The sequence below is a fragment of the Cariama cristata genome, unplaced genomic scaffold (assembly GCF_000690535.1).
Source record: "Cariama cristata isolate BGI_N322 unplaced genomic scaffold, ASM69053v1 scaffold11722, whole genome shotgun sequence".
NCBI lineage: Eukaryota > Metazoa > Chordata > Aves > Cariamiformes > Cariamidae > Cariama > Cariama cristata.
The window spans coordinates 85,856-103,110 of NW_009603306.1; the positions used below are offsets into that span (position 1 = coordinate 85,856).

General features: G+C 37.0%; 1 protein-coding gene across 1 annotated transcript in view; it reads left to right on the forward strand.

The window, feature by feature from the left end:
• Positions 1 to 15,850, forward strand: part of GULP1 (GULP, engulfment adaptor PTB domain containing 1) — a 69,450-nt gene extending 53,600 nt beyond the window's left edge. The window contains exons 7-9 of the mRNA XM_009695131.1: positions 1,487 to 1,625; positions 8,451 to 8,545; positions 15,779 to 15,850. Coding sequence (XP_009693433.1) covers positions 1,487 to 1,625; positions 8,451 to 8,545; positions 15,779 to 15,850 — 306 coding nt within the window. The remainder of the gene's footprint in view (positions 1 to 1,486; positions 1,626 to 8,450; positions 8,546 to 15,778) is intronic.
• Positions 15,851 to 17,255: the final 1,405 nt, after the last annotated feature.

Consider the following 17,255-nt stretch of genomic DNA (forward strand, 5'->3'; position numbering starts at 1 on the left):
CCCCCCCTAAAAAGCTGCATGTTAAACGTGGATTTTTTCCCCCCCTTGGTATGCTTCAGTATAGGTAGAAATATCTCAGGTTTTTTGAGATATTGAGCAGTTCTAGGTCTCTCTTAATCCAGATTTAAAATATTAATTCGGAACTCCTAAGAACTAGGAAATGTCGGACTTCAGAGTCTAGTTTTCTCTTTAAGCAGTATATTCAGTGGTAGACTGTGGATCAATATCCTTTCCTTCTCAGCAGCCACTGCAGCCTCTGGAGAGAAATAGAACTAGTTCAGGGCTACCTATAGACTTGGCTTAGAAATCCGCAGCATGTGCTGTCAGAGGGCAGCTTCAGTTGCTGCGGCAGAGGCACTGAAGAAAGTAGCATTCCAAAATAAGATTTAGGTCCATGAAACTCTCCTGGACCAGCAGTGCTGAAGACTACCTGCTTGCCAGGTTGTCATATTCATGTATTCTGAATGAAAGGATCCATATGACTAAATTAACTTGGGCTTAAAAATTTTCATGTGAATGTTTTGGTCAGATTGAATCTTATTTGTAAGTAGCAGGCTTTCCCTGCGCCCGGCTGTGTAGTTTTTCTAATACCCAGAATATGGGGGGGGTTGTATTGTCTAAGTAACAACATTAACATGCAAACTAGTTTTGCATACATATTTTATCTTCAGCTTGTCAATCTCAGTTTTAATCGGTTTCATCATCTGTGTTTAGTGTTCAGTTTATTCTGACTTGACTCTGCCTCATTTGCGTCCTGAAGTAATGGACTGATGGCAGGAGGAGTGAATCATTCAAAAACAAATATGTCTGTAGAACCATAGTAATAATGGGGTTTGGGGTTTCTTTACTTATCCGCTATTTTTCTGAACCTTTCCACATTCCTGGGCCTGACTAATGAAATCTCTTCTGTTTCACATTCAAGGATGAGAGTTTTATTTTGTATATTAATATTCAGTGTACTGCATGTTTAGGTTGTTACTTACGAAAACATGTATTTGAAGCTTTGATCACACCAGGTTTTTTAGGTTGTCCAATAAGTGATCATGTAAGGAAGAATTAGTAAACAAGAAATATTGGGATTGTATCTTTTAATTTTAGCTACTCATTCTGTGCACTGCAGAGCACAGCGTATTGCTTTTGCAGTATTACCTTAAATGGGTCTTGTGAACATACCTGTATTCATACATCTGCAATAGAGAACTGCTTGTTGCCAGCTTTTTCAGGTTTAAATGCCAGACATTTCTGGCTGTACCAGATGGACTGAAAATGGAAAAATTACAATGCTGCTTATGTATTGGAGTTTAGCATGTCTTAGACTCTGAACTGCAAATGCCATTTGCTTGGTGTCAGAAGCTGTTTTTTTGCATGCTGATGGTTATTTTTAACTTCTTTTGAAATGTGGCTCTTACCTGCATGCTGAAGAATTCAGTATTGTGATCTTTTTTCATGTGAAATATTGCCCTAATATTTATTGTCCTTATTGTAGGCAGGCAGTGTGACACCTAAATCACCCTCCACTGACATCTTTGATATGGTTCCCTTTTCTCCCATATCCCCTCAGTCATCAACACCTACTCGCAATGGTACACAGCCTCCTCCAGTACCCAGTAGATCTACAGAGATCAGTAAGTTTTGTAACAACTGACCTAATTTTTGCTTACCTGTTTTTTTTTTAAATAAAGCATCTTTAAAGATTTATATATACTTGCATGAAAAACCAAATACAGTTTTTGTAAATCACATTCAATAATGCCATTTCATTTTTATACCATCTTCCCAGTCATTGATGTTGCTGCCAAGTTACGTTATAAACAAATTAATTTACTTGCTGAAACTATTATATAAACAGTTTGAAGAAGTTTGGTTGGGGATTTTAACTTGGCTTTTCTTTTACAGTATCTTTTTTGTACTTACTTCAAGAAATACTTTTACTTTCTGTTAGTTCTTTCCTTGTCAAGCCACAGTTGTAGCATCTAAAGCCTACATTTCTGGGGAAGACACCAGGTAGAGTAAGTACAGTGATGAAAATGCAGAAGGGAGAGCTGAATAAATTGCTCAAGATGTAGACTGTCTTGGAATGCTATTTTTAATACTACTTTTCATATCATCTGCAGCTTTGTTTTTCAGTTATGGTTGATGAACCTCTCCAGATCTGTGAACCACTCCTAAGAGATCTTCAAGATGATTAACAATAGCAATTTTATTTTCCAAAGGCTTGAAAGCAGCTAGGGTAATGTTCTTGGCTTCACTGGAAATCCTTTAGGAGTCTGAAAAGTATTTTTAAAAGCTTTGGAGATCCCTTGGAGGAGAGGAGAACAGAGCAAAAAGCTTTGGAAATCCCCTGGGGGAGAGGAGAGCGGAGCATACACAAGCAATGTTAGAGGTTGTAGAAGTACCAGCCTGGGAGTAGTATCTTCTATTTCTGATACATATTTTAGTCTGGATAAGGATCATTAATGTTGCTGCCCGCCAGATATAAAACCACATTTAAAGAGTTTCTGCCTGTTTTGGGGGAATGCTGCTAGAATGTAGAATTTTCAGGTGTGATTGAGAGCTGTGAACAATTATAAAAATGCGTTGTAAAACTTAAGTCAGTGAATGTCTTCCCCAATACCATGTCCTGTGCTCCTTTCCATTCCATTGCTCAGAATGACTTGTCACCCTCTAAAGAGATAGTAGGTATTGATGCTATTGATTCAATTAAAAAAACTGTTCTTTTTAAGACAAGATTTTAAATTAATTTGGGTGAATTTCTATGGGTTTCTCAAAGGATATATTAACAGAATTTAAAACTATTCAGATTTATTCCTCTGGAACTACAGACAATGCCATAAAATGGATCTCAATGTGCATATCCAGCTTCAAAAATAATAACTTGAATTGAATTACAGGATGAGATGATTGTGTTTTAGGTTTTTTTAGCTATTGTCCTACTTCGGTCCTGTTGAAATTGTGGCTAGAAATCTTGTGGGAGTCAGCACTCAATGCTGAGTGGTCTTGAGAATTCCAGCTATGTAGATTTTGTAATTATTTAATCAGTGGGTTTCATAATATAGAAAATACTATAAATAAGTTGATTGTTCAGTGATACGTACTGTTTAAAATAGTTGTTTCTTCTGCACTTCATTCATTTGCGTTAAATTAACATGATGTAGTTCAGAGATGTGGCAGTCACTATCTGTTAATTTTCTGTGCTCCTCAGTGTGCCATGCTTCAGAGAGAGATTACTGAAGTACATCATAGTCTTTATAATTTTGATCCCTCCCCTTTCAGTCTACGTCATGGTACTTTATGTGTTGAAAATTGTTGCCTTCATCAGCTATTAACACACTTTGGCATATTTCAAAAGTGTAATTTGAAACAGGAATATTTTATAATCAAACAAGGACCTATTGTCTTAGATGGGAAAGTTCACATCCTGTAAGAACCTCATTCAAGCTGTGTAATGTTACATTACTATAATAATGTACAATAATATATTGTTTTATATGGTGTTATTGCTGCCGGTACAAGCTAGCTGGCATTTTCTTCTCCAGTACGAATCAGATAGGTAGCAACTAAGAGTAGCTGATGTTTGGAGTCTCCCATTTTCTGAGGTCATCTTTTCATGTTCTTGCCTCTACTTGCTTTGTCATTGCACTTGAGTGGTTTTTTTTTCATCACTTTTGATGAAATTACAAGGTGAGTTTGTTCGATTTTATAATTTTTATAACTTTCACCTTTATCACATTCAGTAGTAAACAAGGAGAACGATAAGAATGCGCTATCCATTTGCTAGTGTCAACCTCAGTTGCTCCGTTGGTCTAAGTGAGATTCATCTGCTTGTTACCTAGGGATGGCACTTGTGCTGCTCAAGTAAAATATGCTTTCAAAAGCCAAAGTTCATTTCACTCATCAACTGGCCAGTTTGACAAAGCACCCAAGAATAACATTGCACAGGATAGACAGGTCCCATTTGCAGGAAACTGGTAACAATACCAAGCACTTTGGATTTGTCCAAGAGCTTCATAGCTGATAATTGGCACCAGGATGACAGTTCAGTTTTTCATAAAGAGAAATACCTAGAGTTAGAATTTTGATTGCCTTTGGGTAGTTTCCCCAGCAAAAATTGGGTGGTTATAAATGGTATCTTTTGCTTTGACTAGCTTGCAGTGCAGAGTTCAGGAAACCCAGCATTCTAACCCGGAAAAGTGCAACACTGACCTTTTCTTGGAAAGACAGTTTTCTCCAAAGCATTTAAACTTCAAAAAAAGGGAGAAGATTCTTGAAATTTTGAGTTCTTATTCAGCAGTATACCAATATGGCTTTTCAGTAGATGTCTGCTGACTACTAGGTATATCAGTGATAGCAAATAGATTGGGTTTACCTATTTTAAAGGAGAAAATTACATGATTTTTGGACAGGAAGTTGCAGATTGGACAAATAACGTGGTGTCTCTTTAGGTAATAATTGCACAAAAGTGATTCCTTCAAAAACAAAAGCACTTTCCAGAATTGTATTTCTGCTCAAAATCTTGCTGGGAAGTATTTCTTTTAGCACTGAGTTTGCAGTAACCAGCTTGCAGGCTAAACAGAAACATTGCAGCCCAGTATAGTAAATCCTGAATTGAACAACTGAGCAATGCATAGTTAGTGCAACCAAAAATGCAACGTTAAAGACCATGCTGCTGCTTCCTCATGGATAAGGGATTGCAAACGTTCTTGTAAGGTATCTTAAAGGACAGAATTAATTTATTAATTTTAATTAATTAAAGGAGGAATTAATTTCGTGTTTCTTGTTGGCACAGCATTATTGTCATATCTCAGAAAAGAACTGGAGGGGAACATTCTCTATCGAATTGTTCAACATTTATTTTGCTCAAATGCATCTTGAACAATCGAAGGTCACAACTGGCAGATGTAGAAATCTGCTTCAAGATGCTATCTTTCCAGAGATATTTAAAAGTATGTTGTCGGAATAACAGTGGAACCATTTTTTATGCTGTAATAATTCCAAATGAAACAAATACAGAGTAGCCTGCAGCTAAGGGAAAGGCTTCTTGGGCTTCGCTATCTCAGCTTATTCCAAATATTTTCTTGGGTGCTTGTCTTCAGTGTGATTAATTTTTATTTGTCATCACAGCTGCTCCAGGCCATCTGGGGAAAGCATATATCAGCATAATTCTGTGCCTGGATGATAGCTAAGGTAAAGAAGATTGGGATGCAAAATGCAGCAGAAAGGCTAAATATTTGTAGTTTGGTTTACTAATTACTAGTTTTGAGTTTATTTCAGAGTGCAGGTTGCTACTGTCCAGTATTATGTGTTTCTTGCCCTGAATGTCAGATAGGTCACCGAAACCAGAATTTGTTACCTGTTTATGTTTTTCTGTGGTTTGAGTTGCAGGTATAAAACATCAGCATTTCATGGTTTTGAATTTGTTGGTCGATTTCTCAAGCTGTGGATTTATTTCCATCCAGAAAGGAATGGGAAAGGGAAAGGAAATTGTGTGCTGTTTGAAAAGATCATTTTCAAAGGCTTACTGGTTGCTGTGTATTGGAGAAAGAAATGCCTGTCTATGCTACAATTATTTTGGGGAGTGTGCCAGGCAAGATATTCTTGTTATAGTTAATCTTCATGCAAATACTCTAGCCTGAAATAAAAAATGACTGATTTATCCTATCTCTGCTAAAAAGGAGCCCCCCTGTGAACACTGGAGTGAACAGTAGCAGATAAGCTTATGGAGATCCCATGCAATAGTGCAGCTCTGCAGTGACTAAATTTTAGTATTCATCCAGTTTCCACATGTTCTTCAGGTTTTGTTCAAAAGAGAAATACTGATGATGCTATTGAAAATATTTCATGGAACTTTATCCCTCCCTGACTCTTAGCAGTGCAGTCTCTTATATAACACACAAACTTTAAATGCAGAAGAGCAGTTGTACTGTGGACTTTTTCAGCTGGTTTGCTGAAATGGTTAGCAAGTTATAATAGAGATAGTTCCAAAAATAATGATTTTTCATAAAAACTCAGCTAGGAAATACTTCTCTGTTTTGAATTTTATTCTGTACAGGGTTTGTTAGGCTGTCACTTAGAATAAGTTATATTGGTTAATTTTAAGGTCTACCTTGAATAACAATATAAATGAAGTAATCCTTCACCTGAAGGCAGGTGACATTAAAGGAGATAAAGCTTCTGCCATTCTCCTGCTAAATGAGCTCAGAAGTGCTGTCATTAATAAAAGCCCAATAATAAGGCATGAATGAGATAATATCCATAATAGTGTACAAAACACTTGCTTTCAAAAATAGTGATAAGTCATATTTCAGTACTAGCAAATGCAAGAGTTTTGCTCTTTATGGTTTTTCCTTAATACATTCCTTGAATGTTTGCTTAAGGCTTAGTGTTGAAACTGTCTGCTTTTAGCTGTCTGACCACACAGAAAACTGTCATCTCCTTTTAAGGGTAAAAAGAACCTGTGGGGTGGGGGGAGAAAAAGAAAGAAAATGGACCTACGTAATGAACAAAGAGACTTACAAACAGCATAAAGCATAATCACTTTTTACCTGGTAGATGTTAGATTGAAAGTCAAAGCTGCTACACATCTGAAGGTTACTTGGTAGGAGCATCGGAGCATGTGAGGACACTGGTTATACTGGAACAGACCCATTTTGGCTGTGAAAGAGGCAAGGAACAAGGTAGATCTGAATTTTTATGGTAGATTATCCTAGTTAAAGTCTCTTTTGCATGCAGGTGGCCTGCCTCTGCCAGGAAAGGCTAGATTGTTTTTTTGGCTCAAGTGAGCTTTTGGAATAAGGCTCTCTGATCTGGGCCATCTCCTGGTCCCATGTGACAGTTTGTAGCTGTTTAGCCACAGTTTTTGAAATATGCAATTAATCAAGTTCCTGCTTGTTTCTGTACTTTATTATGGGAGTGAATGCTGGTAGCTGCCAATTATTTAAAAAGCCTGTTGTGCAGCCTGATAGCACCTAATTGATCAGATCAAAACCCATGGAGACTGACATGCACAATAAATGTTGAAGAGCTTAGACAAGTACAGGTCTAAAATTCTGACTCCAAGGATACCAAAATAAAGACATCTGTTTAGCTATATGCCCATGCTTCAGCATTGATAACATGACTGGTAACACTGCAATATGGATTTTGTGTCAAGTAGTCAGTTGTCAGCTTCCATATCTCAGATGTTAAGGGCAAAATTTTGTGCTTAACCAGAAGACTAGCTAGTCGTTTCAAAGATACTAATGGCCTGTTTTACTCTCGTGCTCTTAAGCTAACATAGTTTTAAAGTAGCTAGTATCCTTACCAGGCTTCTTGCTGGATGACCATGAAAGTTAGGAGATAAGATACGGTTTAAATTTTCTTTCCACCAATGACGAGACTGTATTAACATGGTTCTGTAAATTTTGCAATCAGTGTGGTTGGGCTAGCAAAATTATTTTCGTACTGCTTTAGTTCAACCCAAGAAAAAGTCTGTATAGATGGCACCATTACATGTAGAGAAAAAGAAATCCCATTTCTGAGAAGGGGAAAAAACAAAACAAAACCCACACAACCCAAAATATTTGGGCTGTCAGATGTGAAGAACTAGCATTACACTGTTTTAATAAGGAAAAAAAATGTGTTCGAGGTGTTTCTTGTCCAGACAAAAAAGAAACAAGCAAAAAAAAAAAACCGGACCACTAGGAAGCATACTGCAGTTAAGAAAAAATGATAAACTGTATGGTATTGAAAGACAGAAATTTGCAATCATTCTATTTATAGATCCAGATTTAGTGGAAATTTAGGGTAAGTGACCTTTCATAGTCCTATGCTTTTTTCTTTCTTTCTTTCTTGACTTGATCTTATCCAAGATTTTAAAACTCCAACAATTAGATGTAGTTACTACCAGCTGTGCATTGAGGAACCCTATCAAATGAAGGCCCCACCTTCCATGAGTAAGAGTAGTTGCTTGTCCTTACAAAGACGTCCTTAACCTGATGGTGAGAAGTGGTAGATGGGGGACATGAAGGCTAGTTTGTTGGCAAGAATACGTTTCTGACATAATGTTAACATGAAATTTGACAACTGATGTCCAGTTATTCCCTCCTCACTTATGAAACTCCTTATACACATCGATTCCAGGGCACGCTTCAGTAGGAGATGCTCTCTTCAAATTGCAGCTGCTTCTCATTGGATCCCTAAAATTTGTCTAGAAGGCACAGGCATTAATGAAAGCTAAATAGAGGCTTAAACAGAAGTTGATGGTGTTCTTGGAAAAATATTTGAGTATTAAAGTTTGGAAAACTAATCAAGACCTAGCTTTCAAATGTGGATGTTAAAAGTTCTGGTTAATCAGTTGCATATCTGGAGGTGCTATTATTCAACTTGTAAGGAAATGTAAGCTGACTTTTTCAAAGTGCTGTTGTCGTAGCCCATACCTTTTCTTTCAGTGACTCACTTTTCTGTTGTTCCAGAGAGAGACCTTTTTGGAGCAGAACCTTTTGACCCTTTTAGCTGCGGAGCAGGAGATTTCCCTCCAGACATTCAGTCCAAACTAGATGAGATGCAGGTAACTACAGAGTTATCAATTATGCAGTTTTCTGTGGCTATATGACTATTCTTGAAATACGTGTGAAAATGTATTCCAGACTGTGCACACAAATAGACAGAAAAAAAATATTTCTGACTATTCCTTTTGTAAGTATGTCTCATGGTCTTTGAGTTGGAGTTTGAATTTGCCTGGAGATCTTTACATGGTATTAATACAGACACCTGCACTAATTTAGGGTTTCTTAGCAGTTTAATCGAAACGGATACTGCTGCTCCTGCCTGGGAAGAGACTGAGCAAGTTGAGAAAGAGTGCTGAGGCAAGAGCCCTGCAGATACCCTGATCTTGTTACTCCTCAGTTCCAGCAATCACCACCATCCCACTACACCCTCATCTTTCCCTCAGTGGCATGAGTCTGGTTTTTCATAGCATTGGCATAGGCAAAGTATGTGCTTAAGAGGCCATGGCAATTTTCTGCCGCCTTGGCAATTTTCTGCCGCCTTTAAAAACAGCTGTATTTGACTATGGCACTCTGGGACAACGAACTATTGAGAATTGATTCAAGAATTCTGAAGTGATGGGTTTTTATCAGAAAATGTTTGTTGATTCTGAAACACTCAACAGTATCTGGTCAGTTATTGACCCACTTTTGAAGCAATTCTAGGAGAAAGCCTTGAAGTTTTGGAATAAATCACTCTCTTCAGTCAGACTTTCCAAACTGCTGGTTCCTTGCCAGCTTGCTTGTCTGGTTTTTTTTGGCAGTCTGCCAGCAAAACGGAAGGCTGAAAATACTGGGAACTTGAATTTCTAGGATCTTGGCTCCTCAGCAGAAGGTGTTCCCAAGGCTTCCAGCCCTCATGTGTTTCAAGAGCCCACAAAGTCCAAGAGAGCTAGCTCTCGGGCTCCTTCAGTTCCTCTTTTGTGCCTGGAGGGCAGCAGAAACATTTCAAAATGTCAAATAAGATTTAAATAGTGTTTAATTTACCTAAGTAAAATTTTTGAATTCCTGTTCATTGTGAAATCTCTTTGTCCATGTCAGTTTAGGATGATGCCACTGGCAAACTCCACTCACCATGAAGTAAGAAATTGAGATTCTTGCTCACCTGTACTCTGGCCCATATAATTTCAGATAGCAGCTAAAAAGCCAAAACTGGCTTCTTTGCAATTCTGGTAAAAATGCTTGTGTTTTGTGAATACTAAAGTGTTATTACCAAGCCCTTTAGCAGAAAAAAAACCCAAATCTTTTAGCACCTCACATTGATACATACCAATTTTTCCATTGTGTATAGCCCATTTTAGGAAAAAGTATACTGTAGTATCTGTGGATACTAGGAAGAATCCTGTGACTGTAGCTAAATGTCACACACTAAGAATTCTTATTACAGGTAATATTTTGGCAAGATTTTACATTGTTAGCGTATAAGGCTGCAAAGTGTTATCAGCTCACAAAACATAAGTGAATGGAACAGTAGAAATCATTATCAAATATTTTTGAAGTTATAAAATGAAAAACTGATATCATTGTTTGTACTCTCGTAACCTAAAAAAGCAGACAATGAACCAACAACAAAACCTCCAAACCTGAGGTCATTACTATGTCCTATTGCAAAGAATATTGCATTGCTCAGATGTTCCACACACACACATATACATTTTATTTTTTCTTACTTTTTTAATCTGCTTTATAATCTAGTCCCACAATTGGAGAGTCTAGCATACCAATCTTAGCATACCCTGACACTTTCACGGAAAATTAATTTGTCGGTCTTTATGTAGGCACAAAACTTATTCATGTATAATCCAATTGATAACAAGTGTAAAGCTGGCAGGTTATGAAAAAAAAGTAATTCTGATTTTGGCCAAAGCAAAAGCTATGTGCCGTTATTTTACTAAGTGGTTGGTGCAAAATACAGATTGAAACATGTTTTTCCTAATCTCTCTTTTATCTTCTTGTGCTTTCCTGGGTGCCTAGCGTCAGCGATGGTTGGTATATCATATTTTAATAATGGTATTTAAAGCATTTGCAATTGAAGTGTGCATGTGTTCATGTCTGGTGGGTTTTTTTAATGCATATGTGTGTACATATATATAAGTATAAAAGCTTTTAAGAGTTGTATATATAAAAATAAATCTTAGGATCATTTTAATTTTTAAAGGCCTACAATTTTTAAAGTAGGGACAGCTGATCTTAGTTTTCCTTAGTCTGTCTTACCAGCTGCTAATACTAAGCCTTCATTTTCATTGCTGTTTGTTTTCCATGTGTACTAGCGAAATCTCCAGTTTTCATCATCAGATTGTCATTAGTGAAATGGTTTAAGCAAAACCTTTGATACGTAGATTTTTGCATTTGTACAATCACATTTGTGAATGTGTTTCTATTTGGAAATAATTATTCAAAAACTTGCAATGAGGAAAAGATACGGTGCTAGAAGTCAACAGTTGGTAAACAGACCTACAGAAGGTAAAACCACAGAACACATAATGTGCTGTGGGAAATCTAACGTTAAGAAATGGGAAAGAAAAATGTAGGCTTCTTTCCTTCTCTGGAATACAAAGTGAAGGGATCTGTTACCTTCACGTTACAATAGTACAGCCTGAGTTTCAGTAAGTTTGTGTTCCATGAAATACACTCGTTGTTGTTGCTGACCAACACACCTAAGAGTTCACAGTTCGGAGAGGGTATACATTGCGGTTTATCCTACACTCAGAGTGGCAAGCAAGCTACTTCGGTGCCAGGCAGTGACAGCCTGGTTGGAGCAGCTCAGTCCAGACTCTCTTACCCTCTTTCTCATGTAGAGCCGTGTCAGATGCTGCAGCAAACGTGCCCCAGTCAGCAGAAAAGCTGTCTCGGCATACGCCTGTGTCGGTAGGTGATGTGTAAGCAAAGTGGGAGAGGAAAGCACAGCAGAAGAGGCGTTGGAAAGTAAACTCTTAAGTAGTGGGTGCTTTTCTTTTGCATCCGATATTCTGAACTTAACGAGATCAGATAAAGTTCCCTGACCTCTGGGGGAAGAGTTTTATGTTTAAACTTTAGTGAGGATCCAAATTTCACACTTAAGCTCTTTCTATTCCATTTCTCAGTCCAATCTCTGTTGGTCTTCTTGGAGAGCTCAAAACTCAAACATGTGCTGAGATGTGACTTTTACAGCTCAGGCCTCTCTCTGATGACTATCCAACCTCCTGTTTCTCCCCACCCTTATGCTGAAACATATTTTCATCTTTCCATTTTGACGGTATCCGGACGTTAATAAAATGAATCGGTCTGTTTTCCCAGAAATCTTGCAGCGAGGGGAAGTTTCCCTGGATCATGAATCATACGATCAACAGCTGCTATATTTTATTAAAATCTCGAGGTAGTTAATATCGTAAAGCTTCCAGGAGCTGCAGGCCATTCTCCCTGCCTGCCCTGAAGCAGTCAGTAGGCTTGACATCTTTTCATCTGAAATAGGTTATGCTCAGCCCTCCAAATTACCTTCTCGGAGATGTGTAAATTTATCATTGGTTTGTTGGGTTTGTGCTGACTTAAGCTCATTGAGTGAAGTCACTGTGAAGTGATAAGTGAGTTAACCTCAGCCATAAGGTTGACTTTGGCAAATTTATATTCTTATGAAATGGAAGTTCTTTGTATTTTACTGTTTGATGTTTTTAATCAGAATAGCTCACGTCTTATTATCATAGACACAAAAATAGTGGGAGTTTTGGAAGAGAGGTTGTTTTTGGGTTGCTTTTTCTAGTGAAAACAAGCTTTACTCCTCTCTTGAAGAGACCAATCATATCCTTTAGTACAATACCATTATTTTTCTGGGTAACTAAGATGTTCGGTCCTTGTATTAAATCACATTGAAAGTAAAAAAGTTACTTGACACTGTCAAGTGACAGACTTCATAGCCCTTCCCATTCCCACTCCTGTCCAGTACCAGGGGATGGCCTTTTTCTGCATTCCCTGAAAATCGGCAGATTTGAGAGGTTTTCTGACCACATGATAAGTTACTGTTACCTGAACCTTTGAAGTACAGGAAGCTATAGCACACATGTTTTTTAATGAACAGGCAGTGTGTTATGCTGAGAACACATTATTAGAAGCTGATACGTCTGAATTTCACAAGGCAAAATACTTAAAATGCTGTGTATTAAAGTTAATGATGCATTTTTTTATATATATAGTATGTAATGTGTTCCAAGTGCTGACTATATATGTCATTTTTAAAGAAAAAATATTCTGCCTACACATTAATTGAGTTTATTAGAAGAAAGATAAAAAGAAATCATAATTTATAATCTGGTTGGTCATTCCAACTGACTTCATTATTATTACAGCTGCAAATGCTGAGTTTTGGAGTGGAGAGTTGAAAGTAGGCATATGCTATATGACAGACACTGTAATAATCATACAGCAGCTTCAAGTAGGAACCATAAGACTTGAGTGATGTATGCAGTTCAGGTGTATCTATAAACTGTATTCCTGAGGGCGGACATAAAGCTCACAGTGTTCTGCATTGCTGTGAGAAGTACGGCATAGGATACTTACTCTATTATCTGCCTTAATCACAGTTCAGCTGTGTCTGGACATAAAGGAGAATCTTTTCTTAAAACCTTGTCTTCCCATGGCGTGACTACAGCTGATTGGAATTTTTTTTAATTATGTCATATATTTGCCAAAGTATAGTTTTGTAGAGTCCAAGTTATTTAAGAATTTTGGGGTTACTTTGCAAAACTTGAGGGATTAGGGATGGAATTGGCTGTGGGAGATCTGAAGTCCGTGCTTTCCTGATCTTTGGAAATTTGATTGCAATCACTTTGCCAAACAGTCTACTGGACGAGGATGTTGTGATTTTTTTTTTATTATTATTATTTTTTTGAGGGCTGCATTTAATTTAATGGCATAATGGTTGAGACAATACAGCTTGCTTTCGTTTATACTAATGCACAGGAAAGTGGTCTGGAGTGAAGCTGCAGAAGGAAAGGTCGAGGAGACCACTGTTCTTCAAGAAAGTAGAAATAGTTCAAAGTAAAGTCATAGCAAACACAAGCTAAGTGATAAGTGACAAAATATCAGTTTGTATGGAATAAAACAAAAATTTAAAAAACCCCACATGACCAACATAAGAGCAGTGAGATATGTGTGCTTTCAAAATGCGTAATCTGGTTTGCTCTTAGCTAGCCAGAAGAAGGGCACTGGAAGTGCAGCTACGTAAGACACCAACAAACGGTGCTTAAATGTAGAGAAGAAAGATAAGAGCATGCAGGACATGAACGGGATGTGTGTTTGGTGAAAGGGCTCTCTGGATTGCTAAGAATAAAGCTGGTTGCCCTTGTTAAACCAGTTGCTGTAGCTGTTCTACTATTGCAGCCTTATCAAGCATCCTCAGGTTGAAGCACAAACTATCCCTTTTACAACCTCAAAACTGGAAGCAGCCTTTAAATACTTTAAAAGATTAGTATTTCAGACACATTGGAACTGCAGAGTTTACAATTTAACAGGCTAGACTGTAGGGCTAATTCTCTGAATTCTCCTGTGTAAGCTGTCCTCCTTCGACTGCAGTTACATCAATTAATAGTATCCTTTGGGTAAATGAACAATATCTGTTTATAACAGATGTGTTTGACCTGGAACTTCAGATGCTGTTTGCTTGAAAAACCTTTTGCATTGAATGCTCTTCCTGTTAGCCCTTTGGAAAATACAGAGGGGGGGGGGGGGGGGGCAGGGGGAAAGAGGTTAACTACACCAGTGAGCTTTGGCAGCACCATGTCACCCAGGTAAGGCAAACCTGGGTGGCACAGTTGGAAAAGGTTTACACCACAGTCCTGCTACTGGCTCATCTCATAAAATGGATCTGCCTTTAGGAAAATTCAAACTTTACTTGGAAAAATCTCAGCTCATTTAGTAACTATTGCCAGGAAGTTTATTCTGTTTCTCAGCATTACTTTTCTGATGGCAGTAGGTGGTAGGGTTATTAAATATTCATACACTTTTAAAATTCGAGCCTGTGGTTTAAATTTGTTTGAAATTAAGCTGATTTGACTTGGGATTTATCTTTTCAAACCAAAAGGTATGCTCTTGAGGTACTGCTGTTCATTATGAGAAAAGGCTTGAGTTTATGCCTAACCTCAATACAGATTGCTTTACACAAAGATCAATTTTGTTTACAAGATGTTTACTTCATGAAAGCACATATTGATTTGGTAGTGTACAATCAGCATTCTCTAAGGGAACTGTATGTTAAGACACCACCAAACATTGTGACAGCTGCCACTGGAGTTGGTGTTCTCACGGCATTTCTATTCAGAGCCCTTGTTTCTAATTGCTCATAGCTTTACAGTACCTTCACCTAACAGACTGAAATTTTCTTGACTCAAAGGTGAATTTTCTCTTGAAGGTCAAGCGACAATTACTCAGCTTCTTTTAAAGCAAAAAGAGAAATGAAAACAGGAGCACTTTCCCTGTATTAAAGGTGCCGTTGTTATTTTAGAACTGGTGCAAGCTAAGTGCATTTTGTAAACCAAACACAGGTACTAGTAGAATGAATTTCTTTTCAGTAGAGGGGGTGGTAGCATCTAGCTTATAACCATTTTTGTGTTTCTACTAATAAAACTAATGTGAGTAAAAAGAGGTATGAACCTTTAAAGAAATTCTTTGCACTTTCTAAAGTCCATTGTATTTTATTTCACTGAGTTACATGCCTTTGAAATGCAGTTTCTTCATTTGCAATAGAGCAAGTATGATTTTATTTGCCTTTTTAGTGAAACTCAGATGGCAGTAGGCTGTAAAGCATGCACCTGTCAATTTAACTGCACAGGGAACGATTCAGAACAAACCTCTGAGATGTGGTTGAGTACTGTACTTTTTGTTGGACTCCTTCTAATATAAGGGATTACTGAATGTAGGAGACACCTGATATTAGTAACAATGTCCGTGACTTACCTGAACCTTTAAAGTGTAAATGTAATAAACTCTTTTCTCATATAGCCCTAATCTTTCCTGCTTATAAATCTTTTTATTCTATAACATTTTCTTCATTTTATATACTTGCTGTATTCCTTTTGTTGTACGAGATGCATCCTTTTATAAGTTCACCACTAAGACTTACTAAAAATTAGCTGACCAAATAATGTGGATGTCTGTGAATTCACTCTGAAGTATCCTTATGGTTTATCTGCCTAAAGATAAGCTCAAATACAGATGTTTTTAGAAAGAGAGCTTAATCCTCCAGAAATCACTTTCCTTTTTATTAACTATGTCTTGTTTCATTGCAGGAGGGGTTCAAAATGGGATTAACTCTTGAAGGCACAGTATTTTGCCTTGACCCACTAGACAGCAGGTGCTGATGCCAAGAAACTAAATGTGAAATTCCTACACAGTGATTTTTTTTTTAACTCTGAACACGTATTCACAGATATTATCCATGTGCCAAAAACTGCTTTTTTCAACGTGTAAACTCTTGTGAGGTTTGCTTCTGTAAAAATCCAACTTAGTTCCAGTCTTTCCCTGTACAAATGTAAAAAGTTGTATTTGTTTATGAAATATGAATTAAATTACGCTGTTGTGTTTCTTTCTTTCACATTTTGGCCCGAGTTTACTACGCTTTATGACTATTAGCCTGGAGAAGTTCTTCAGAAAGCTCACACATACCTCCCTGTTTGCAGACATGCAAGCATGATTTTTACATAATACTTTACCTGGCAGCATTTTGAAATTATGCTTTTAAGCCATTATTTAATATTCAAGCAGTAAAATGATTAATATCTAGTACAAAAAATTTCAAATTGCAGTGAAAAAGCAGAAAATACTAACCATTAGTATATGCTTAAATGGTAAATTTGGATGCTGTGTAATTGATTTCCATTACTGTGTATGGTTGCTATGGTGTATATATGTTGTTACTCGTTTATAAAATCCAGAAGATTTTTAGGTCCTTAATTCATGTGTTAGAAACTAACAAATTGTTAGTATGCTAATCAATATTTAATGAGCATAGAAGAACTGATAAATTGCAGAATGGATAAAGTAACTGCCCTGTGTTTTGATATTTTATAGCTGAACAGTAAAGTAGGTAATTTGGAATTCATTACATGATAACCATAACTTAAAAAGAAGATTATGGTCTTGCATTTACTTAGGAATTTATGTGACTTTGTGTATAAGCAGGCACTCCGTTTATTGGGCTGAATTTGTAAGTTACTTTCAACACCTGAGTGTTTACAGTCAGGCTTTGTTGAGTATTTTTTTCACTGTCTGCTTTAATGTTATATGTCTTGCTATAATTTTGAAGCTTGCCGCAAGAATTTAATATAAGTTAGTAAGTCCTTCATACCCACTGGTTGTTCATGTTAACAGAAATAACTGCACACCAAAATTTTCAGCTGCTAGTGAGTTGAATGCTGACTTGTCTATGCATATTCTTCATTAATCTTTAGCATAAGCAATAAAATACCATCTTAAACCTAGCTCAGAAAATTATTAGTGTTTTGATGCCCAAACTCCACGAGTTCAATTCAAAAACCTTAAAACCTCTAATATTTTCCCCTCAAAATATAAGGATGTGGAAAAAAAAAACGAGTTCAGATTTTTTTAAAAATCTTTTTTTTCTTTGCTTTTTCATGAGATGTTTTTATGATACTTACAGTTTTATCCTAAACAGTTACAGTTTACACCAAAAATGCATTTTGCAAGTTCGTCATCACATGTATATCTTTATGCCTTGTTCAACAAAGTACTTCTGCATGTACCTTT